We start from the raw sequence: 24,584 nt of genomic DNA on the forward strand, positions 1-24,584 counted from the left end.
TCTTAATACTGAAAGAGCTTATAAGATTTTCACTTTTGAAGTAAACCTCCTTATTTCTCCCTCCTTCTTACCATACTTTGGCTCACATCTCTGTGTTCTAAGTAATCTGGGGATAAATAGCTAGAAGCATCTGAAGAAGCAAGGACTAGATAAAGCCAGGGCATATCAACCTACTGGCACTGCATCGAGGTCAGAACAAAGCGATTAGAGATAGCACCACTGACAGTGACTTTTTAACTTGTCGTAGCCGCCAGGAGGGTTTGCCAGCATTAGGCTATCTCTGCAGAGAGACAGACTTAGAGAGATATATGTTTGTCTGACATGAGATGCTATGCTACCTATAGAAAATGGGAGTGGATGTGTTTCAATCCTAACACAGTCTCTGAAGAGGGGTCTGATATGGTTCCAAGCAGACTGGTATGAAAAAGCTGAGCATTCATTCTGAGCAGTATCAGGCCTCTGGGGTTCTCACAAAAGAGCGGACAACTTCAAGAATTTAATCAGACATAGCTCACCTATTGTACTGAGGATATTTGTAATATCCTGCATCTGCAACGGTGTCAGGGGTGAGCTAGCTTTTAAAACAACTTTCAGTATCATATACTGTCCTACTGCAGCACTAGGAAGCATAACAATGAAACGTTTGGGTTGTACTGCTATCTAGTTAGACTTTTTGAGAGTGAGATGCTGTGGAGTAAGAAAGATTGTCAGGATCCACAGCAGAGGTTTGTAGCTTCTCTCTATCAGTAGGAAATATTTGGATAAAATTCTTACAGGACTTGACAACGCCAGCTCCAAAGTCGTGCTATCTTCTACCACAGTTCCCAGCTAAGGAAGCAGCTTACACTTTCATTTATCACTGAAAAATAAAAGCTGATGAACCCAGTAGGATAATGATATTACAGTCACCTGAGAAGGCAGGAAACCTTTGTTTAAACATCTCCTTTTCATAATTTAGAGTGGGGATTCCAACAAACAGTTATCTTACTTTCTAGTCAAATATAGTAATAATTTGGCTGCAGGGCATTTACAAGTTTTGGCAGTCTCACCTGTTGAAACTGCTGTGCTTTCTGTAAAACATTTGTGTGGTAACAGCAGTAAGGGACACATCAAAGGACAGCCTAAAAGATAAAAAACACTTAACAGACAAAACAGCCCCTGCTCCTATGCAGACTTATGTTACGTAGTTTGTGTCATTCACTGGAAAATGTAAACAGTCAGGGAACTTAAGGCCATTAATTTTTCCCCCACATAAAACTGCTTTGGGAGGGGAGAAGGGGCCAGTACAGGAAAGATGGGGTGTCCCTGTTGCCTTCTTCAGCAAGCTTTCAAGAGAAATCAAGTATATAAAGCTTCAGTGTACAGGTCAGGGCAAGTAGGTCAGGTGTGAAACTTTCAGAGGCCAAGATGTATTCATCAATCAAGCACGGAAGACAGATACGGTGCTGTGCAGGAGATGCTCTATCTGCTGGCTTGTCTCTAGCAAACAAGACAAGGAAGCTAGGCTGAAATTTAAAATGTACACTTCAGGGCTGGACTAATTTCATCTAACTTCAGCTATTTATAAATTAGCTGACTGGGTTTCCCCTCTACTGAAGGATATCAGTAGGTACTTCCAAAACATAACTCAAACCAACCTCTCATACTGCCATTTACTCCACTGACTACAGAGAAGGCCTACGTGCTTAGTTTACTTGATTTAGGTTAAATAACTTTCAAGAATTAAGTATGTCCATCAAGGTACCTAAGATCTTGTTTGGATAAAGCCATCACTTTATAACAACACAGAACGGCATTAATTTTATAAGAGCTCCCAGCAGTTACAGCACTGTCACTCTCACAAGATGTGAAAGATGGAAGCACAAGAATTTTTACTTGCCTGTGCCAAACTACAGCAGAATGCTTCCCACCACTACTAAACAACTCTTAGCATCACCTGCCAAACATGAGTGAGCAGATCAGATACCTGCCAAAAAAGTCCTACAAGTAAATCAGGCAGATGAACAACATGTGAATCTGGCTAGTACATACGTACAACCCTCAAAACAACCCTTTTCTTCTCTGCTCAGCAGCAAAAATACAGGTTCCTTGATGGACTTCACTGGATTAGGAGAGTTAGAAATCCTAAAGAATCTATTCTGTTTTGAGCTAAAGCAGACCAATTCTCTGACTTTTCAGCTAAGCCTCTTCGAAGTAGCTTCATTTTCTGAAAGTCAACAAATGTTATTTCAGGCAGTGGCTGCCTCCAGGATGGTTATCACTAAGGTAATGGGGCATTGGCACGTAGAGAGGCCATTGCTTATTTCTGTGGAAATCAGGGCCATCCTAAAGTTGGCAGAATGCCTTAAGTCAAAGAGGGGGAAAAGGTGGCACCTGCAGAGGAGCAGACAGGACAGGTGACCTGAAACTGACCAAAAAAGCATTCCATGCTGAATACATCATACTCAGTATAAAACTCAAAGGTCATGAAAATCAGCCCTCTTCTCTGACTGCTGACATACAGTGAGGTCTGCCCCTGACCCTGATCCATGCGTTCCCGAGTCCAGCTCCCACTTGCCATTGAGTCCAGTTAAAGCCTTTGCCCACACCTACCCTGCAGCATCAGAGATGATGTACAGTCACCTTGGGAGTTTGATTTGGGTTTATATAGTTGTATGTATTTTATTATTATTATTTTCCTTTTTATTATTATTTCATAAAAGGTGTTTTAGTTTCCACAAGTCTCTCTTTCTCATTTCTATTTCCTTGGTGGGCAGAACTGGAACTACAATTATCCAGTTTAGCTAGCCAGCTGAGGCAGGGATTGGGGCTAACCTAGGACAGAAATGTCTGGGTTCAAGCTAGGAAGGCTCTACTATGTATCTCATTTTGGACTTAAAACACTTGACGCACCAACTAAACATATAAAATTTCATAGATTGAGCCCTCAGCACATACATGTTTTGTGTATGTAATGGATAATTCTTCTACTGTTGTGATGTAGCAACAAAGTAGAAAGTAGGCTTTAAAATTGCACTAACAATGAAAATAATTCCTATACAAAAATTATTGGCATTACTCATACAATGCATTCAGACCTTTTTACACCTACTTATCAGTTCTGATACATACCCCTGCATGTATCCAAAGTCTCTAATGAATCTTAGTGTTCACAGTTCATTTACTAATCTGCAGCATTTAATTTCAATGAAGTCTAATTTACAAACATAGTCAGACTAAAAGAATTCTGGACCAGATCAGATGCAATCGGTTTACATCAATATTCTTACCCAAGGAGATTAGGAGAATGTATTTTGCACCTCATTTACTCTGTTAATTTACAACAAACATCCTGATACCAGAGACATTTGGTATTTTCTAGAAACACCCTAATATCTTCCCAGAGATGCAGCAACTTATTATTGCCTATAAACATCCTGGCCTCTGCTTAGGGACGCAGACACTCAGTCTTAAGAATTTGAGGAACTCAGTAATTAATTGACTCAAGGTTGAAAATGTGCAATGAAACAAGGCAATGGGTATCAGATAGAGAGAGTTTGTGATTGTTTAAGGACATGCCTGAAGGGCATCCCTATCCTAACTAAGGATGTGGAAAAGAAATAAGCAATTTTGTTGTAAAGTAGAATTGTGCAACATAATGAATGTATATATTAGATAGGAGTAAGAATTGCACTAGCTAGGTAGGATTTTGAGCAACAGTTTGGTATAAATAGGCCCTTGGGGTCTTCAGTAGGTTTTGCAGATCTTCCACTTAGGACTCTGCAGAATAAAAGCAATGTCTCCTCTCTAAACAAAATACAGAAACAAACAAAATACAAACAAAATACAAACAAAATACAAACAAAATACAAACAAAATACAAACAAAATACAAACAAAATACAAACAAAATACAAACAAAATTTCAGGAGTTTCTTTTTTGTAGATCTCAAGTAACAGTATCACAATAAATTTACCTTAATACTTGTACTTGATTTGTAGCTATGTTGTTCTCCAAAACAAGCTAATTAATAACAATAATAAAATCTAATAACAACATTGACCCATACAATCCTTTGTTTGTTTTGTATACAGACATAATTAGCAGCACAACATAGAAAATGCTTATCTTGGAAACAATAACAAAGAACATTTTCTAAAAAAACCCAAAACAGTCATTGCTAGTCACGTTTAGACATTGTATCAATAGCAGTTAACAGCTGGAATAAGGAAAGCCAGAAAGAAACACAGTTTTCATCAGTAAAGACACACATGGCAATTTAAAAAACCCGAAGCACGAAAATTGCAGTGTAAACCACAGTTGAACTTACATGAAGAAATGCAAGATTTGAAACTGTGTTGAATCTGTCAAAAGAGAAGAAAGCCACAAGCCACATGGGCTTTGTTTCCTAAACACTTTCACTAATGAAACCCTCATTAGGCAGTGCAAGTCTTGCAACACGGCTTGCTTCACTCCAGGATGCACATAACTAAATGGCCACTTGTACCACCTCAAAACCGACAGAACAAATGCATGGTCTGCATAACAACAATGTGAGAATGTCAACAGCTGGAGATCTGTCTTCTGGCAGTACAACAGCAATGTGAAAGGAAATCCTCTACTGAAGGGCCCTAGCTTGACCATAAGAACAGAAGTCAGGTTGTTCTCAGACCCTGCATTCTCTCAGGTTCTATTCCACTTACCAGGAGTGCTACACAGTTTATTCTTCCAGCCAGGTTTTACAGTAAGGAGAAAAAAGAATTTTGGTTTGACAATGAGTGGAGCATACTATTTCCTTTTATTTCCTTTATGAGCCATACATACATACAAAATGAAGGATTAAGTACATAGTTTTCTGCCTAGTTCTGTGACATGCTCTTTAGGGAAGTTGTCAGACTCCACAGCTACAAAGAACTATACTCAGCCACTGTTAAGAGCTCTGTTAGCATAGGTTCAGAAGATACTCTGGTTAGAAATGCTCTAGAAGATACTTAAAATAATCTTTTGATTTAGCAACTAATATAAAAGGCATTAGCCTTTTTCAAGAGAAAAGCCAACAACAGACAGCATCAGTAAACAGTTTACTACTTGTTACATTAAAGTACTGATGATCATGCTGCGTTGCCTTCTGCAGAATTTGTAGATCAAGACCATTTTGACAATGTATCTACCATGTAAGATTGTTCCCCACACACCTCAAATTCTAGTTGTAAAATAAGCTTGGTAAAACAATACTAAAACCTATGTCTGTTAGGTCTGTCTTGGTAGATATCTGATATAACTTGTTTTAAGTTTTGGTACTTGCAATTTGACTTCATACTATGTGATTAACGCTACAGTTGAAATATTACAGTTTCCATGTACACTTAGCAGATCACCTGGTTATACAAAGTTCTGTAATATTATGGACTCTTCTATACAATGCATTTTTCAATGCCTCAATCTCTTCTTCAGTTTAATAGCAAGTAATTTTCTCTTCCATGGTTCTAACGGTATGAGAGTTCTCCAGTATCTTTAAAGAGGATTTTTGTAACACCCCTGTTACAAAAGATGGATGCGGCAATATCAGGACACTGTGTTAAAGCTGTTCTAAGTATCTCCGCAAACACTGCGAAGAAACTGTAGAAGTCAGATCCAGAGTGGATGGTTCCTGATGTTGGTTTCCTGTACACTGTTTCTTCAATAAAACTGGCCCATTTTGCAGCTGCTGGTCATAAATTTCACTACACAGCTTACCTAGCAGAGGAGAAACGAGCATCTCCAAATAAGTACTCAGCACATTCCAATACAAGAAGTAATGGCTAGGACGCAAACTGAGGCTTTGTTTACAGACTGGCTGCCCAATACGTGGCCCACGTACTCTGTTTCCTCTGCACCCCACCTGAGATCACACCACATTACAGGCATTCCTCAGCAGTGCAGGCAACTCTTTTAGTTCATCCTAAGTATTTAAGCACTGCACAGCCGCTCTTTTACACAATCATGTACTTAATGGTATATTCATGACCCACATTAAAAGGTTTTGCAAAGACTGACATATTGTGGGATTTCCAAGCATGGAAAAAAAATATACGTAGCCTTCTAAATGGCAGCAATTTGTAGAGCCTGTGGAAAAAAAAAAAGCATTCCCTCTAAGCTTAAGCTCTCCTTACACTAGCTTTAAAATATCCATCTTTGGCATTAACTAAAGCTCTCTTGGCAACAGCAAACTTCAAGAATGAACATGTGTAAATAACATTTTCTTAAGAAATCCCACAGCAGGAACAAGAAAAAGGAAAACTCTTTAGGGAAATTACTACATTTCTGAAATACTATTTAACTGAGAGGCTCACAATGCAGTGCTAGTATACACATATATATAGCATACATATGTATACACATACAGAATCCAGAGGCAGAATAAATTAACTAGTATATAGCGCCTGTCCAATAAATATGCGCACCACTGCAAAGCAACGCTAGCTTCATTCATAAGCTTTCAGCCATGAGAACTTTAAATACAGAGCACTGATGAGAAAGATCAGCCACGCAAAATATGGAGAAGGCTGTCACTACCAGATGAAACTGCAGGAGCCACATTATTAGACATATCATATATACACAAGGCTAACTAATCTGAAACAGCACTATCAGACAACACAGACAGAACAAGCTGCCAATAATCTAATCTAATTTTTTCACTTTCAGCCTTAACTCAGTTCTGGTTACTTTCACCTTCAAGTATTCCCAGAATAACACCTGTATGCAGCTATCCATCCATGCAGGGAATTAGCCTTTTTGAGGAGACTACTGCTGTACTTACCAGTGAACAGTGTCCCTACCCTAGCCAGAAAAGTCTTCATAAAGAACAGGAGCTTTCATTCCATGAATAAACTCCATCTCCCTCCAACACTAGCTCAAGTTTGCTTAATAACAACAAGCACTATTGAGTCTTAGTCCAGTAGTACTTCTAACATATCGGTCTAGTCTCAGATGAACTGTTTTAAAAGTGAAATGAGCCCATCTTAGAACTGTGTTTATTGTAGCATGTATTAAAGCTCCCACTTCTTGCAGCAGATTAAGGCACTAGGTAAAAGCAGCCTTCAGGTCATGAAATCATTCTACTCTTAACTCCTTAGTAAAAGCAGTCAGAGGCTGTGGCTTCTCTCCCCTCTTCCTTCTGAATAGTATAGACAACATTAGCATCTAAGCAAGGAATAGAATTCAGGCTTGTGATTTCTCCAGTCCATCTCAAAGAATAACTTAACCTTTTAGCTTAGAGACAGCTGCAATCATTACTTTCTATGCTTATATGATTTGACGATTAATATCTTATAAAGTGGTCTTTCCACTGGTTCTATAAAGCTACGTAAGTCTGGCTCCAATGCATTCCCTTTTCTTCTTTTGAAACTCATGCCAAGAAACTATGAAATGTCAGAATTAGAAAGAAGTTTCTGTAATTCAAGTTATTCATGATGGTCGTCTGCACTAATGGGAAGCACTTCATTCTCTCCCTCCAAAGAAGTGATGGCCATTTGTTTAAGAGGCAAAATACAATTCCATTCTTAATGATTTTAACCAGTGAAACAAAGTTACTACAGGAAAGAGACACGTATTCTCTAGAGTAAGGCAAATGATAGGAAAAAAACCCCACAAATTAATCCAGTTAAAAATACCTGTTAAACTGAGTAGTGTTTAGAGGGAGCACTGAGTATTCTGCACGTTTATATGCATAATACAAAGATAGTCAGACACACACATAAATATTTAATATATAAAAAATAAAGTGCTTTCTATCAGGACCCAATGCAAGGACATTATAAAATATTTCACCAACGGAAAAAAAACCCTACTACATCAAACATACATGAAAACAGTTAACACTATCTACAGTCTGATGGACATCCCAAGACAAAACATCACTTCACATACACAGTATACACATATATATTCATCTTTACTCAATATATTATTACAATATATATTTCAATAATCTGTTATAAAAAAACCTACAAAAATGCCACAAGGATGAACCACAAAAATCCAAGACTGACACAGAATTTGCTACCCTTGCCCACAACATGACCTCCACTGCTGGGAAAGATATGCCACTGCTCTTTTCTGGGGTGCAGTGCCTTGACATCCTGCAAGGCAGTGTGAGCAGCAGCCGTGAAGTTAGTGTCACCAGTGGTGAGTAGATCAAATACACATGAATGAAAATAAATGTCCTTTACCATTATCTTCTCATGGCATTTGGTGCTGGCAGTTTCCAGTGTGTACACTGACTGGGGATAAGCAGCACCACCCTGAGGGAGCAATTGCCCCATCACAGGCAATGGTAAGTGGCCACTATCATCAATGCGTTCACTTGAAGGGCAACCATTCATACACAGCTGCAGATCTTGGCTCTCCTCGTAGGTCACGACCAACTCCTGAGGCATGCGAATGGCCAGTGTTAAGTAGTGTCCAAGCTGGCGTATATACACGGTGGTCCCGATGTACTTGGCATGCATTTCAACATATTTGCCACTGACTTTCTCCACAATTTGCAAGCTCTTCCTGTTCCCATCACCTCCATTTGTTGTACCATCAACAAAAGCTGCAGGCAAATCATTGGTCACTGCTTGATATACTTTTTGATCTGTACAATCTTGGTATGATTTAAAGATAATAGTTATCTGGGGAAGTGGAGGGGAAGGAAAAAAAACCAAAACATGAAAATTAGTGGGGTGGGGTGGAAATCATATTTCTATTCCTTTTCCATCTTGCAGCTAAACATATCTGGGACTGCCCACTAGGTCAGAGCCTGATAGTTGTCCCAAACTCATGTCTAAAGGAAAACAGTCTGTACACATGCCTACAGTAAGATTTTACCAGATGGCAATTGTTAAATTTGTTCTTAGGCTGGCCTGGAAGCATGCTTAATTGAATATAAAGCCTTTTCCTTTCTTGACATCCAATTAACTCCCTCCTGCCAGACAGTTTCTTAACACTTCGGAATGCATCCTGCAGTCAGAGAAGTGTAAGTGCCAAGTAATTCCTACAAAGCTAGCCAGAATGACAATACCAGAATGAGACTGTGTGAAATCACAGGATGATAGAAGAAAACTCAGCTTCCCCCACTCACAATACTCTCATAATTCCTTTTACAGTGACTGCATGGCCCTTGTCAGGGTACTGCAGGCTTGTTGGACGCATTACCAGGAAGTGTGAGACTACTTAAAAATCATTGATGTATTTAGTGCTTTTATCAGCTATCAACACAACAGGCAAGAGATGCATTACCAGGAAGAAAAACTAGTGAAGTAACTGCTTAGGGCTCCTGGACTCGTTTTTCCTAGGAACTAGGAAATCTGACACTTCAGGTTCCCAGTTGCTAGAAAACATGCCCATGGAGAGATAAAGCAAGACTGAAAGATACTCGAAGACATGCCTTTAAAGAGCGACTTCCAACACAGAAATCAGAAACATAAAACAACTACTCATCCTTTCAATACTACAACTGGCCTTTTAAATCTTTACACTCATTTGAATAAGCCATAACAAAAAGAGTAGGTACTCCTGTCTTACTTGAAGGGAATGATTAGACTTTTGAAGTGTCTAGTGGCTTTTCCTGAAATAAAAAAGTATGAGGAATCACATATAAATACTAGAAATAGATACGTTACTTCCTTTGCAGTTTCAGAAGGGAGTGTCTTCTTGAAACAGTCAGGTAATTTTGCACCAGGAACATTATCTGCATCATTGATTGATTACATCAAAATTGTTTACAGTTTACGATTTAAGCAGTCTACAAAATTTTGAGTACTCCAACACACATTAGAAGGCATTTTCAATCTAAAAATGCTTAGTGAAGTAAACTCCACAACCCAGAGAAGAGAAACTTGAGATCTGTCAAATTATTAGTATTTCTACATATAGATTGAATATAATCCAGAGCCTCATGCAGTAAAACAGGTCTTATATTTTATATAACACAGTTTTGATGAAACAGACTTCTGTCTCGGATGGCTCAGATAAAGAATCAATACCACTTCCTTGAGCACATTTATGCTGCTCTGCAAGGAAAAAAAAAATTACATTTCAACAGAAGTCAAGTACTAAGTCTGCTCAGCACTTGAACAAGTCTGGAGTCGAAAAGAGTTAATGGTTTTAATGAGAAACAGAACTGGTTACTTGATAATATGAGTTAAATAAGGTAACTGCCAAAATTTATCAGGAAGCAGCCGCCAAACTATTGTCTCCAAAGCTCCCTCCTCTGCAAGAATGAAATCACAAAATTTCAGAGACAGAAAGGGAGAACAGAAGACTTCACCCTAAGGCAAGATCAACAATAATACTGCATGCTGAATGAGGGCATAATGACTACTAAGTGAATGAAAGCCTCCAACAGATGTAACACTTCCATGCAATTTAGTGTGTCTGCAGACTTACTGAGGGTGCACTTGATCCCCTCCTCTGGATCATTAATAGAGGTGTGAAATAAAACTGGCCCCAACACTGAGCTCTGGGAAACACCATGTGTAACCAGATGCAATTTCATTATCCACAACTCTCAGTGCCTGACCATCCAGACAGTTTTTTTACCCAGCCAACAGAATGCCCATCCAAGCCACGAGTGGTATGTTTCTCAAGGATAACACTGCATGAAACTGTGTCAAGGGCTTTACTAAAGTCCTGGTAAACAACCGCTATAGGCTTTTCTTCATCCACTAGGCAAGCAGGTCACCTTGCTCAGAGGCAGATCAATTTGGTAAAACAGGACCTACCTTTCTTAAATCCATGATGACCCAGTGACTTGGTTGTCCTGCACATGCCATGTGATAGCACTCAAGGTGGTCTGTTCCAACCTTCCCTGTTACCAAGGTCAGGCTGACAGGCCTGTAGTTCCCCAGATCCTCCTTCCAGCACTTCTTGTAGTTGGGCAGAAGATCTGCCAACTTCCAGTCACCTGTGACCTCCCCAGTTACCCAGGATTGCTGATAAATGATGAAAGTGGCCTGGTGGACACTTCCACCAGCTCTCTCAGTATCCTTAGGTGAATCCCATCCTGCTCCATATACTTGTGTGAGTCTAAAAGGTGTAGCAGGTTACTAACATTTTCCCTCTGGATTGAGGGCTCTGTTCTGCTCCCCATCCCCATCTTCCAGCTCAGGGGGCTGGTTGCCCAAAGAACAACTGCTCTTACTATCAAAGACTGAGGCAAAGAAGGCTTTAAGTATCCCAGCCTTTTCCTCACCCTTGGTGGCAATGTTTCCCCACACAAACAACAAATGATGGAGATTCCCCTTAGGCCTCCTTTTGCTGCTAGTGTATTTATAGAAACATTCTGTACTGTTTTTTACTGCAGTAGCAAAAGTTCTAACTTGGCTTTGGGCCTTCCAAACTTCTCCCTGCATAATATCACATCTTTGTAGTCCTCCTGAGATGTCAGCCCCTTCCTCCAAACGCCATAAACTGTCCTGTTTTTCCTGAGTTCCAGCAAAAGCTCTCTATTCAGCCAGGATGGTCTTTTTCCCCAGTGGCTCACCTTTCAGCACATTGGGATGGCCTGCACCTGTGCACCTTTAGGATTTTATTCTTGAAGAACGTCCAGCCTTCCTGGACTCATTGGCCCTTCATGACTGCCTCCCAAGGACTCTATCAACAAGGCCCCTTAACTAAGACAAAGCCTGTCCTCTGGAAGTCTGAGATGGAACTTCTTACAAATATAACCTTTACTTCTCCAAGAATTGAAAACATTATTGTTTTATGATCACTATGGCCAAAATGGCCTCCAACCACCACATCAACCACACATCATTCTCTGTTTGCAAACAACAGGTTCAAGTGGGGTACCTTCTCTTGTTGGCTTACTCACCAGTTGTGTCAGCAGTCATCTTCCACATACCCCAGAAACCTCCTAAACTGCTTCCTCACTGCTATACTGTATTTCCAACAGATATCTGGGAAGTTTAAGTCCCCCATGAAAACATGGGCCAGCAATTGTGAGACTTCTCCTAGCTGCTTATACAATATTTCATCTGTCTCTTCATCCTGGTTGGGTGGTCTATAACAGATTCCCAGTAAGATATCTGCCTTGTTCACCTTTCCCACGATTCTTACCCATAAACACTTACCCTTTTTGGCACCCTCATGAGGCCCTAGACAGTCAAAAAAACTCTTCAACATAGAGGGCTACTCCATCACCTCTCCTCCCTTGCCTGTCCCTTCTGAAGAACTTAAGACATCCACTCCAGCACTCGTTGTGTGTGAAACCACACCATGTTTCTCTGATAGCAATTATATCACAGTTTTCCAGCTGCAGAATGGCTTCCAGCTCCTTCTCTTTGTTGTCCATGCTGTGTGTACTGGAGTCGATGCACTTTAGTTGGACTATTGATCCTATTACCTTTTTTGAAAGAGATGCCCGAACTCCTATGTGACTGTTCTCCGATGCTTGCATGGTTTCTAACGCATAACAATCCTTGTGTCTTTGCTGCCACATGGTTCTTCATTCCCTACTCACGCTTAGATGGCTAAAGTGTTGTGTGCATTAGTATAAGACATTTCAAATATGCTCTAGTGTATTCAATTCAGCACATCATGGAGCAGACTGAAGGACTTCGCTAACACACTGTGCCTCACACACTGGCATGCTGCCCCACATCTTATTAATAATGAGCCTGGTTTTACCCTTTCCTCCTTCAAATCTAATTTAGAACTCTTCCAATGTGCTCTGATAATTCTTGTGCAAAGATCCTTTCCCCACTTTGCGAAAGGTGTTCCCCATCTGTTGCCAGCAGGCCTAGTGGTGTGTACACTGCGCCAAAATCAAAAGAACTAAAATTCTGTCAGCGACACTAGTGATGGAGCCAGATATTGATCCACTGGGTCTTCCTGTTTTTTCCCATATCATCCCCTGAAACTGGAAGGATAGAGCAAAAAGACTTCTTGTGCTCCTTATCCCTAAACAAGCCATCCCAAGACCCTGATGTCTCTCTTGATCACCCATGGACATCCTACTGCAACTTCATCGCTGCCTACATGATAAAGAAATAAAGGATAATAATCTGATTGATGTACCAGAGTGGGAATTTGTTTTTTTCACCTTTAACGCAGTCTAGTCCTCCCACAACAACAAGATACAAATGTAACTTCTGTCTCTAGAAATGCAATTTCAGGTGTTCAAGTCTACTACACCTACTACATGCAAGATTCGTGAGGAAAGAGTTCAGACAAAACCTGCCTAAGCATTAGACTTCATCAGGACATTAAAAAAAACAGAGAGGAAGTACCACATGCAAGTAGGTGATACTACTTACTGAACACGCAGTGACTCTGGGACAATCTGTAAGTTGTTGGTTGTTCTTTCATTCTGGTTGGGGTTTTCGGGGGGTTCGTTTGTTTGCTTGTTTGTTTAGCATAGAAGGACAGAAGGTTGATGTCCTTCTACTGACAGATTTTAATCTTGCCTAATTTTACTGTCATAGTGCACAAGTTGATCCTCCTCTCCAGTCATCTCTGAGTTGTAGTTTCAGGCAAGCGCTTCTATCACCATGCAAACATACAGAACCTACCTGAACACTGCTGAAAACCCAAGCTGCTACTAAAATGCACATACCTACCTCACCCTCCACAATTACTACTCCAAGCACAGATGGTCACAATACATGTCTTGCAGAGCTCACAGTCAGCTGTAACGAAAGCTAGTCAGACACACAGTGAACACTGATCACAAGTATGTTATGCAAGTATTTAACCATTGAATATCTAACCAGTAGAATAAGTACACTGAAAGATTGTCTCCACAGTGTTTCTTATAGCATTACATGTTGCTACTGAGCCTTTCTTTTTCTAACAGAGAGCAGCAAGGAAGCAGATGAGATCCCACATGCTTTCTACAGCTACCCAAAAGGACGTCGCAGCAAGGTGGGTGTTGGTCTCTTCTCCCAAGTAACAAGTGATAGGACTAGAGGAAATGGCTTCAAGTTGCACAAGGGGAGGTTTAGATGGGATATTTAAAAACTTCTTCACCAAAACTGTGATCAAGCATTGGAACCCTGGAGGTAGTTAAAAGACATGCACATGTGGTGCTTAGGAACATGGTTTAGTGGTGGAGCAGACAATGTCAGGTTAACGGTTGGAGTCAATGAATTAAAAGGTCTTCTCCAATCTAAATGATTCTATGATTTTATGATGTTCTCCAACAACCACTTTATGGAGCATGTCCATAAAGATGGAAAAACTAATTACATGTGATGAGTTATCTGATGCTCCTATTTAGAAGAACAACTGGATGGTAACATGAAGACAAATGTTTTAATGTGACTTAAGGGAGATTAAGTACTTTGTCTTCAGCCTGCAACAGTCTCCTGCAAAAACTCAAACCACGTTGCAGAAGAGATATTTAAATGTTTTGACTCTAGGAAAAAGAATGTTTACACCTCATGTTCCTCCACCCTGCTAATACCATCAAGTCAAAGCTTTAGGTGCAGTAAATCACTATGTTAAAAGCTCTGTGGTTTTTATCTTTTCTGTCTTTCCGTTCACTCTCTTATCCTCCAGCTGTCCACTATGGAAACTCCTGGATAGGAAAAACTCCATTTCCAATTACTGTAAACAGGAAGGAAAATTTTCCGTAGGCAAGCCCAAACATCTCTGCCTCATTTGCTATTCAGAGACAATGACACTAGTGATATCCAGAACACCTGTCACAGAAACGAAAGCAAACGAAGACTGTGTAGCCTTCCAGATATAGCACACGAATAATTTTTTAAAAAATCACAGAATCACAGAATCACAGAATAACCAGGTTGGAAGAGACCCACCGGATCATCGAGTACAACCATTCCTATCAAACACTAAACCATATCCCTCAGCACCTCGTCCACCCATGCCTTAAACACCTCCAGGGAAGGTGAATCAACCACCTCCCTGGGCAGCCTGGTCCAGTGCCCAATGACCCTTTCTGTAAAGAATTTTTTCCTAACATCTAGCCTAAACCTCCCCTGGCGGAGCTTGAGGCCATTCCCTCTTGTCCTGTCCCCTGTCACTTGAAAGAAGAGGCCAGCACCCTCCTCTCTACAACGTCCTTTCAGGTAGTTGTAGAGAGCAATGAGGTCTCCCCTCAGCCTCCTCTTCTCCAGGCTAAACAACCCCAGCTCTCTCAGCCGCTCCTCATAAGGCCTGTTCTCCAGCCCTTTCACCAGCTTTGTTGCTCTTCTCTGGACTCTCTCCAGAGCCTCAACATCCTTCTTGTGGTGAGGGGCCCAGAACTGAACACAGGATTCGAGGAGCGGTCTCACCAGTGCCGAGTACAGAGGGAGGATAACCTCCCTGGACCTGCTGGTCACACCGTTTCTGATACAAGCCAAGATGCCATTGGCCTTCTTGGCCACCTGGGCACACTGCTGGCTCATATTCAGTCGGTTGTCAACCAACACCCCCAGGTCCCTCTCCTCCAGGCAGCTTTCTAGACAGACTTCTCCTAGTCTGTAGCACTGCATAGGGTTGTTGTGCCCCAAGTGCAGGACCCGGCATTTGGCCTTGTTAAACCTCATGCCATTGGACTCAGCCCAGCGGTCCAGCCTGTTCAGATCCCTTTGCAGAGCCTCCTGACCCTCCAGCAGATCGACACTTCCACCCAGCTTAGTGTCATCCGCAAACTTGCTCAGGGTGCACTCGATGCCTTCATCCAGATCATTGATGAAGACATTGAACAGGGCTGGACCCAGCACTGAGCCCTGGGGAACCCCACTTGTCACTGGCCTCCAGCTGGATTTCACACCATTTACCACCACTCTCTGGGCCCGGCAATCCAACCAGTTTTCCACCCAGGAGAGTGTGCGCCTGTCCAGGCCAGAGGCTGACAGTTTCTCAAGCAGAATGCTGTGAGAAACTGTGTCAAAGGCTTTGCTGAAGTCCAGGAAGACCACATCCGCAATCATTTAATATACAATAATAATACAACATATGATAACAATAATACTACAATACCCTTCCTACTTTCTCTAATAGACATTTATCCTCAGGAAAACCCAAAAAGAGCTTCCAAGACATGAGAGTTCTTCAGCTATAGCAGGAAAAAATCAGACATAAAGATGCCAATGACCTCCCCAAAACTCATACAGGAACTCTTTCAGAAAGAAAAAGAATGAAGAGATTAAACTCAGTTTCCTGGCTGCTCACTGATGATCCTTCACTCTTCATGCAAAAGGCCCTAGGATCCAGTGCCAAGGACTTAAGCACATCAGACAAGTCAAAAACCATGATTTTCAATTTTCAGCTAGACCACAGAACATACAATGTCTTTTATCACTGCGAAGAAACATGTGTAGTTACTATGGGCACCACAAATATGCAAAACACCCACTAACAAATTACTAAGAGTATTTTGTGGATAAAAACACAACTCCCACAAGAGGACATCATCTTTCCAATTAAGGAATTAAAAGAAAAAATTTCCTGCTTTTCAATACTTTCCTGTCATATCCACAGTATAAGTGGAAGGGAAACATACTTCTATGCTTCACATTCTTTCTAAAATCTACTTTTGTCATTGGTTTTTCCTTTATGAACTCACTGGACAGCCCTCAGGCAGCTGGGGTCACACAATTTTCATAGGTTTTGAAGAAAGCAGACAACTTACTTTATAAATAATGTTCACTTGATTGTCAATTCCTATAAAGCTTGGTACACCAGAAAGCTATAATAAACTTGAAGGCAGTAATCACCTACAAGGCCAAATGTTCTGGTTTGGCCTAAAGTAGAATCAGTTTTCTAACTTCAGCTAAGTAACAATTTTCTAAAAGTTACCTGCATGTTTTTCTGACAGATTTTCTCTCTAGAAGTGATAACACAGGGTACTGGTATGGAGAAAGGCCTTTGCTTACACGTATTACTATAAAAAACAAGGCCATCCTCAAGCTGGTGGAATGCCATAAGTTAAAGAGGCAAAAAAGGGTTACATCTGCAGGGAAGGGCAGACAGGACAGGTGACCCCAAACTGACCAGCAGAGTATTCCATCCCATATACACCATACTCAGTATAAAACTGAGGGATCATGAGTGTCAGTCTCTCTTCTTTGATAGCCCATGACCTCATTTGGTTTTTTGCCCCAATCCCAGATCCATGTGTTCCTGAATCCAGTTCCCAAGTCCAGCTCCCTCCTGCCACTGAGTCCAGCCTGGGACCTTTCCCCATGCCTGCTCTGCTCTGTGGTGATGCAATCATTGAGACAGGGCAATTTTTTATATCTGTATATATTTCATTATTGTGTTAATAATAATTAAAAAATACTATTGATGTTTCATCAAAGCTGTTTTAGTTTTAGTTATCAACCAACAAATCTTTTTCTCTTGTTTCCCTAGGGCTGGTTGCATCTAGCCACCAATTCACACCGGGCTGGGGGTAAAGCATGACACCAAGTGATGGTACGCCCCTTGCAAAAGCACAGTGCATATGGGGTGAAGATTAAATATTCTGTGCCTAGAGCTCCTTAAATCACTTCTCCTTAAAAAAAAGTGCATTCAGGAGAAACCAAATTTTCTACTCTTTTTGCCTTTGCTTTCCTTAGGTCTGCTTTAGTGTAGATTAAGTCGCCCAGTTAGCAATTCAGTATTTGTTTGGCTTCTTCACAACTTAAGTTCAGTATAAATTTATTACTTCCCATTAAACACCTATCTCAAATATCTCCAATGAAAAAGCAGCAAGAATAAAAATGGGTAACTTTCTAGAACATTTCTTACAAATAAGGTAGAAGACCTATTTGCAAGCAAGTACACCAAGCAGCAGGTAGTCCACCACAACCAAATCAGAATACTTGCAGAGAAAAACGTCACAGGAGTGAAACTAGCAGTGGTAGTGGAGTTTAACAAGCCTTTTCTTTATCTTTTACAGCAGCCTGCTCCATAAAGAAATGAGTCAAGGGGAAGCATTAGAGATATTAAAACTGATCTTGCTAAGTTTACATGTACATTCAAACAACCCTAATTTCATACAAACAGAAGTGCTGATAAGTTTGTTTACCTGCCAAAGAAAGAAAAAAACTCAAAGGTTCTACAACATACAACAGATAATAGCATTAGAGACATTACTAATATCCTAAGCCACACATCTTATTTCATTTAATTGTTTCTGCACACTTAGCTGTACTGGTGCAACAGCAGGGAAGTTAAACCACTACCAGAAGAGAGAAAAACATATTACCACTTTTTCCAGAATAACAGGTTAAAGAATACAAAAATATCGAGAATAAAGACAGAAGGTACACCATTTAAAACATGTACTTTCCCCCAGTATGCACAGACAGCTATCTCCTGATGTTCTCTTGATTATCTGTTTGAGAAGACTATTCCAGCATAACATGCTACCATAGTCAATCACTTCCAGAATGTGGCTTAAGGGTAAGATAAGATCACCTACCTACTATCACCACACCCTAGACACAAGCTGTACACAAGATTCAACCTTTTCCACTGGTACTACCAGGAACAAGGAAATACAGAACATTCTGGAAAACTTTAGCAAAACCGAGGAAGGAAGCTTACTGCAGATTATGAAATGCAGCTTTTTAAGTAAGTTAAACTTATGTAAGAGTCTTTAAAAAAGTAGCTACTGGACAGATTTCAAGGGACCTAAGTCCCAGAGCTTACTCAGCTTAGCCTCATAGCCTCATTTTACACTCCTTCACAATGCATTCACAATGCAGCCTGTTCCTGATACAAGCACGAGTTAGAAAAAGTGATTCTGAATTTCACTGATGCAGCAGTCCAGCCTCTTGCTTCTGACAAATGCAAAAATTTGCCTCACTTATATAAGAACTGACATCAGTCAGTACCTTAAAATCCAGCACGAATGCAGCAGCAAGACTGATTTTGACTTATTACTGCTCAGCCATCTCCATGGAAGACGTGCAGGCTCTTATCTACTGTGACCAGCAGCCTTTGCTCCTGACCCTGGTAATAAAAAAACTACTTCCAAGCTCAACAAAACAGTGAAAATCCTCCAGTCATGAAGCTGTGTACACATAGCCTGACATACTTTGACAATATAAGAGGTACGTGATCACAGTTAAAAAAGAGCATTTCATTCCAAAAAGGGAACAAGATACATGATGGCATCAGCTTCAAATGTATGTTCAACTGATGTCTCTTACTGATCAAAAGATGGCCCCAAGTTCAGAGCATTTTTCACCCCTGGCTCTGGAAGCAAATCTAGGGAATTTCAGCCAGGCTCATGTTTATATCTCCTTGATTTCTTCTTACAGACACACTTGCTATCTGCCTAAAGCAGAAAGAGACAATATAAGATAAGAAAATGGCATAAACTACCAATACTCACACATGCACCCCTCATCTAGCCACCTGAAGTCACTGAAAGGAAATCAGTCTGAAGTCTCGCCTGTCTGAATAGGGGACACAGACTCAGCAGAATGTTCAGGCTTCTCTTGTTAAGCCAGGGTACTGAGACCTTCAGACAACCATTTTGCGCCAATGTAGTTTTTTTGCTACCTCCTCACAACTTTCCACAGTCCCCCTTGTTGTCTCTGGCCTGAACCCTCAGTAATTCATCTGTTGTGCCACCCTGTCAATATTTTTTAGTTTCTATCGTTATGGCTATGCAGTTTACAGAATTTATGAAAAGCAAAGACTTACACTCTTTGCTTGCTACTTGCCTAGAATTCCTACTTATGCAGAGGCAGTCACATACACTGCAAACTTGTAGTGTTTTAAAGCACTACATGTAGTATCCTTAAAGGTTTCTGTGGTGACATGTAGTGTTTTCCTGTGGTAGGCAAGGGCAGAAGGAAGAAAATGACCTGTTTCAAGTTTTGTTTGATTCTCAGAAGAGGCTAACAGTTTTACTTTCTTAGACTATTACGTGGAAGATACTCAAGCTGCTACACTTCTTAACTGTTAAAAGCTAGCTGACTTACTCTACTGTCTTGGCCTTTTACTTCTGTGTGCACACACAATGTTTAAGAACAATCCATACCTTATTTGTAGCAGTAGCGCTGGATCCTGGGAACACAGGCACGTTGGTCACTTGCACTGTTAAGTAGTTATTGTCTATGAGGGGCCAAGCACCTTCCACTTTGCATGTCTGGAAGTAATCCTTAAAAGTCCTCAGATGAGGATCGCCAAACAAGCCACAAAATACATAAGCAGTAGCAGGAGTCTTCCCTCCTGCCTGATGTTCTCTCGCTTCTGTGTAGCCACTGTAATTGCAGGGATCATGGGTCACTTCAGGACTAGTGGAGGATGTGGGTCCATCTTTGGAACAGTTTCTCTGGCTCATGAGATCACTGATTCCAAGCACTGCAGAATGGTAGACTAGGTTTCCACGGCATACTTTGGAATTGCGGTAGGTACAGGCAGAGTACACTCGCAAGGCCTTGCAGAACTCCAAATCAAAGTCCTCAAGAGCCAAATTTAGATGTGAAGTTAAGGATACAAAATCGGTGGTGCACTCCTGGATTCGACAAGGTGTTTGCAGCTGGCAGTCACCTAAGCACAAAACAGATGGCAGAGAGAAATCAAGCAATACCCCATTCCACACTCACAAGTACTACAGAAAACAATCAACCAATCTACAGTGTTCCCCAGTGCGGAAAAACTATGTCATAGAGAAAAAGGTGCTTGGAGGCAGAACAATAGCAATGCAGACCATCTCAAAGGCTGAGATGATCCATGTATAACTTAATCCATTACTTGATACTCTCTCAATGGAAGTTAAGAGCAGTAATTCCTGCAAAGAATGACACCAGCATTTCTTTCTAGGTATCAAGGTGATGATGCAATTATGTGCTTAAGTTAACCACTGTTTTTCAGTGCTTTCCACATGTTCCTGAACTTTTAAACGGAATCCTGCCCCTCAGAAGGATGTGGTAGAAGCAGCGATACACATTTAGACAAAACCAGCCCGAATTAAGCAGAAAACAGTTTCTCTTCCAGAAATCCAGGGGGGAGGAGGTTAGGGAATTGGGCAGGCCACACACCCAATTTGCTTTATTTCCTGACAATACCATAGCTAAAGCTTCATTGCTTGCTTTTTGAGACTATTAAGTGGAAAAAAACCACAGCTGTCTGAAGTGCAAGTTGCCAGCAAAGGAGTCCATACACTGGAATAGCATAATTTAATTCATTAATAAGACAAAGGGTAAAGAAACCCTCTCCCCACAAAAAACTGAAGTACTTATCAGATGTACACAACAGGTATCCAGTTCAATTTATATGATCAAACCAAACAGACCTATCTGGCCACCTGATTTCCACAAAGAAAGCATAATTACCATCCCAGCAAGCAAACTGGAGTTTCACAGCCCTCTCCTCTACAGCTCTCACCATCCTGATCCAAATTCTCATGGCAGCTAACAACTGTCTTCTGCAGGTAACTTTTACACAAGTACCAAGGAGAAGCAGAAACAAAATAAAAAAGTCTACAGACCACACTAAATGAAACAGAGCCATTCATTCCACGAGGGTTAAAACAAGCACTGCTGTCAAAGAAGGTATCAGGTTCCTTCCCATCCAAAGAGTTGAAAACAGCCATAACAAAAAACTGACCTTCAAAAATAAAGTGTGCAACTCTTCATGCAACAGCTGTCTGAGCATCCAGAACTATCTCCTAAAAACATGCTGTGCTTTTTTGTTCATTTTATGACCTATAAAATTCAGCTGTGCATACATTAATCTGTATTTTCAAACTGTAATAAAGCAAATTTTGAACACCACAAAAATGCTCACAACGACACATGAAACTGGGGGAGGGAAGAAAATACAACATACCTACGAGATACTCCTTTGTTTCTCCTCTCAAACTCGCCTTTACAACATTTCCCACTTGTTTTGTTTGTCTGCAAAGTAAAATAGGATTGGGTCTAGTCTGATTCTAATAGCCTAATTAAAATGTTCCTAAAGTTCTGAGACACAAGGAGTGGAAAATGCACTTCGTAGTAATGTAGCGCTTATAATTTTTAAGCATAGTTGTTTTCTGCAATTCACACAGTGATGACAGCATATTAGCAATTTCTTTGCTTGCCCTTTAGCTGACTCTTCTGTGAATCAGTACTTTGAATATTCACTTACTCTGAATATGGAAACCATTAACTTATAATCACTACATGTTTTGGTAGTGATGGGTAGCTAACACAAATCCTCTGTCAAAATCCTAAGACATTACAAAGCAGAAGGAGGAAGTTTCCAACCTAAAGCCAAGCATGACAAGGAATTTTATGAGTAACCACTAAATTTCTCACTTGATGTTTGTGCAAGTAGTATGTAGCTTTACAAAAGAACAGAAAAAAACCAATCAAATTTTATGTTTTCAGACACACATAAGACCTATGCCAAGTAAAATTACACAGGTAACATTGATTCAGAGTCTGGCTTTCAAAGCATGAAACCTTTTCTTATATTTCCCTTCAGGTATGATTTGTGGTATTTTAATACGTAATAAATTAGTCTAGCTAAGCAAAACAGTCAAGTTATCAAATAGCCTAATAAATCTTTTCCTCCACACTCCTTGTAAGTGTAGGAAATTTGCTTGCTGCTTCAGTGGATTCTTGGTGTAGATAGTAGTGAATGAACAGCAATTTGCCTAAGATCAGATGATGTCTCCCTGCAATGTTTTTCACTAAAACTGGAAGTATATAAAAGCACTCAAGCTACAGAAAGGCATTTACACGTAATTGCAACTGGTCAGATCACTTCCGAGATGAATATACAAACTGCGTCAGCAGGCGCCTGCAGTTTGCGGGGTACCTTCCACCTTCTCCTCAGTTTCCAATCCGTCAAGCAAACGCCGACTCTACTTGAAATACGGAACAGCAGTCCCCTGCGTCTTCCAGGCAGGCCACCGCCTCCCTGCTTCGCTCCCATCACGTCCAGCTCTTTATCAGCGCCCTCAAAGCAGGTTCCCGCCTCGCCCCGCCTCACGCAGGGCCACAATACGGGGCACTCCGTGAACGGACATCTCCGCACGCTGCCCAAACGATCACCTCTCTCATTCCCGCACCAGCCCGCGCCCGCGCCGGCTGAGCCCGCAACGCCGTCCCGCAGCCCCGGTACCGCCGCGGCGAGGCCGGGGCTTCCGCTGCACCGACCGCGGATCCGGCCCACCCCGGTACCTGAGCCCAGCAGCAGTCCCAAGCAAGCGAGGAGGCCGAGGGCGGCGAGCGAACGGCGGCGCGGTCCGCGGCGGCGCGCCGGCTCAGCCCCAGCAGCGCAGGAAGACGCAGGTCTCCCCATGCCCGTCCATGCAGGTCCTCGGGACGGCGGCGGGACGAGGCCGCGGCATGGGGCGCCGGGCGACCGACCTCCTCCTCGCTGCTTTCCTTCTCCTTTCCTTCAGCGGAGTCCGCTAGGCCACAGCGGGACAGACGCAAGGCGGCAGTACATGGCGGCAGGAGGAGACGAGCACGAAGGGAAGAAGCCGGTGAGCGGGAGGCCGAGAAAGTGAAGACAGGCGTTAACAGCGTGTAGTCCCCAACAGCCGGCAGGCCCCGGGCCGCCGAGTGCGCCGGCGAGTGCGCCGCGGCCGCACCCGGCCCCACCCGGAGCACCGCCTCCCATTGGCTGTTCGGCCTGCCGGCGAGTCCTACGACACACTGACGGGGCAGCCCATGTGCCTCGGGACGGGACTGATTGGAGCGGAAGGGGTGTCTTCAGCAGCCCTGCTTTCTCGCGCCGTGCCTGTGAGGGGCGTTGCGCTAGAATACTTATCTCCCTGCTTGGCGTCGCTGGGCGCGGCGTGGGCTGCCTGCTGCCGGCCCTGTCGTTCGGGGTCAGCCCTCACCTGCTTGTACCTGCACTTCTGGCCGGACCCCGGCTCCTCGCCTCGCGCCTCCGAAAACCAGCCTGAACCCTGGCCTACTGGGGCAGCCCCAAGCAGCCTTCTGGCTCTGCCGTACCTCAGTGGGTATCCTCCCCACGCTGCCCAGCTCTCAGCCGCCCTAGCGGCCGATAGCTCCATAATTCCCGAGTGCTAGGAGCCCACTTCAAAAGCTGCGCATACAACGCAGTTCTCATTGTCGGTGTGGGAGCGATCCCTATACGTTTGCAATTTTGGAGTGTGTCTCTGCTGTGACTGTTAGAGAGCGGTGTGACCGTTCCGCGGCAAAGCAACTGCTGATCACCAGTGTTGGTGGGGGCTCTGCAAAGGCTGCCAAGGGAATCTACTAACAGGCAACAGATTTCTGTCTGGGCACCTTCCATGGGGTAGCAGTTCCTGGTCGATTGCAATGTTTGGACTGGCATTCTGCTATGAATGTCAGAGCGCCAGGTGACCATTCCACAACATAGGAAGCGTTGATGCCCAGTATTGAGTGGAGGCTATGAAAAGGCTGCTAAGAACCATCCATGTGGGAAGGTTCGCATGGAAATTTGGGTTTTGAAGCAGGGTTCTGCTGATGGAGGACAAGGCAACTGCTCTGCAGCAAAGGAAGCACTAATCCCCAGTATTGGACGGCTCTGAAAGGGCTGCCAAGGGAATGTTACAATCAGCAACAGCTATCAGCCCTCACACTTTCCATGAGGTAGCAATCCCTGGATGTTCACTGTTTGAGTGCAGCAATCCAAAGATTGCTTGCCAGGGGAAAATGTCCAGACTGAAAGGTATTGCCTCCTAAGAGGTTCCCCTGGAA

At 42.2% G+C, this 24,584-nt stretch overlaps 1 protein-coding gene across 1 annotated transcript; it reads right to left on the bottom strand.

Annotated features, from left to right (window-relative positions):
* Nucleotides 1-665: 665 nt before the first annotated feature.
* On the bottom strand, nucleotides 666-23,474 carry RGMB (repulsive guidance molecule BMP co-receptor b). The gene is given in 5 exon segments (XM_069880838.1): nucleotides 666-1,109; nucleotides 1,111-1,121; nucleotides 8,045-8,636; nucleotides 19,937-20,448; nucleotides 23,070-23,474. Coding segments are annotated over 5 exon segments (1,350 nt in total). The 5' UTR covers nucleotides 23,191-23,474; the 3' UTR covers nucleotides 666-995.
* Between the last annotated feature and the right edge of the window lie 1,110 nt (nucleotides 23,475-24,584).

This window comes from Phaenicophaeus curvirostris, chromosome Z (assembly GCF_032191515.1).
Source record: "Phaenicophaeus curvirostris isolate KB17595 chromosome Z, BPBGC_Pcur_1.0, whole genome shotgun sequence".
Classification (NCBI taxonomy): domain Eukaryota; kingdom Metazoa; phylum Chordata; class Aves; order Cuculiformes; family Cuculidae; genus Phaenicophaeus; species Phaenicophaeus curvirostris.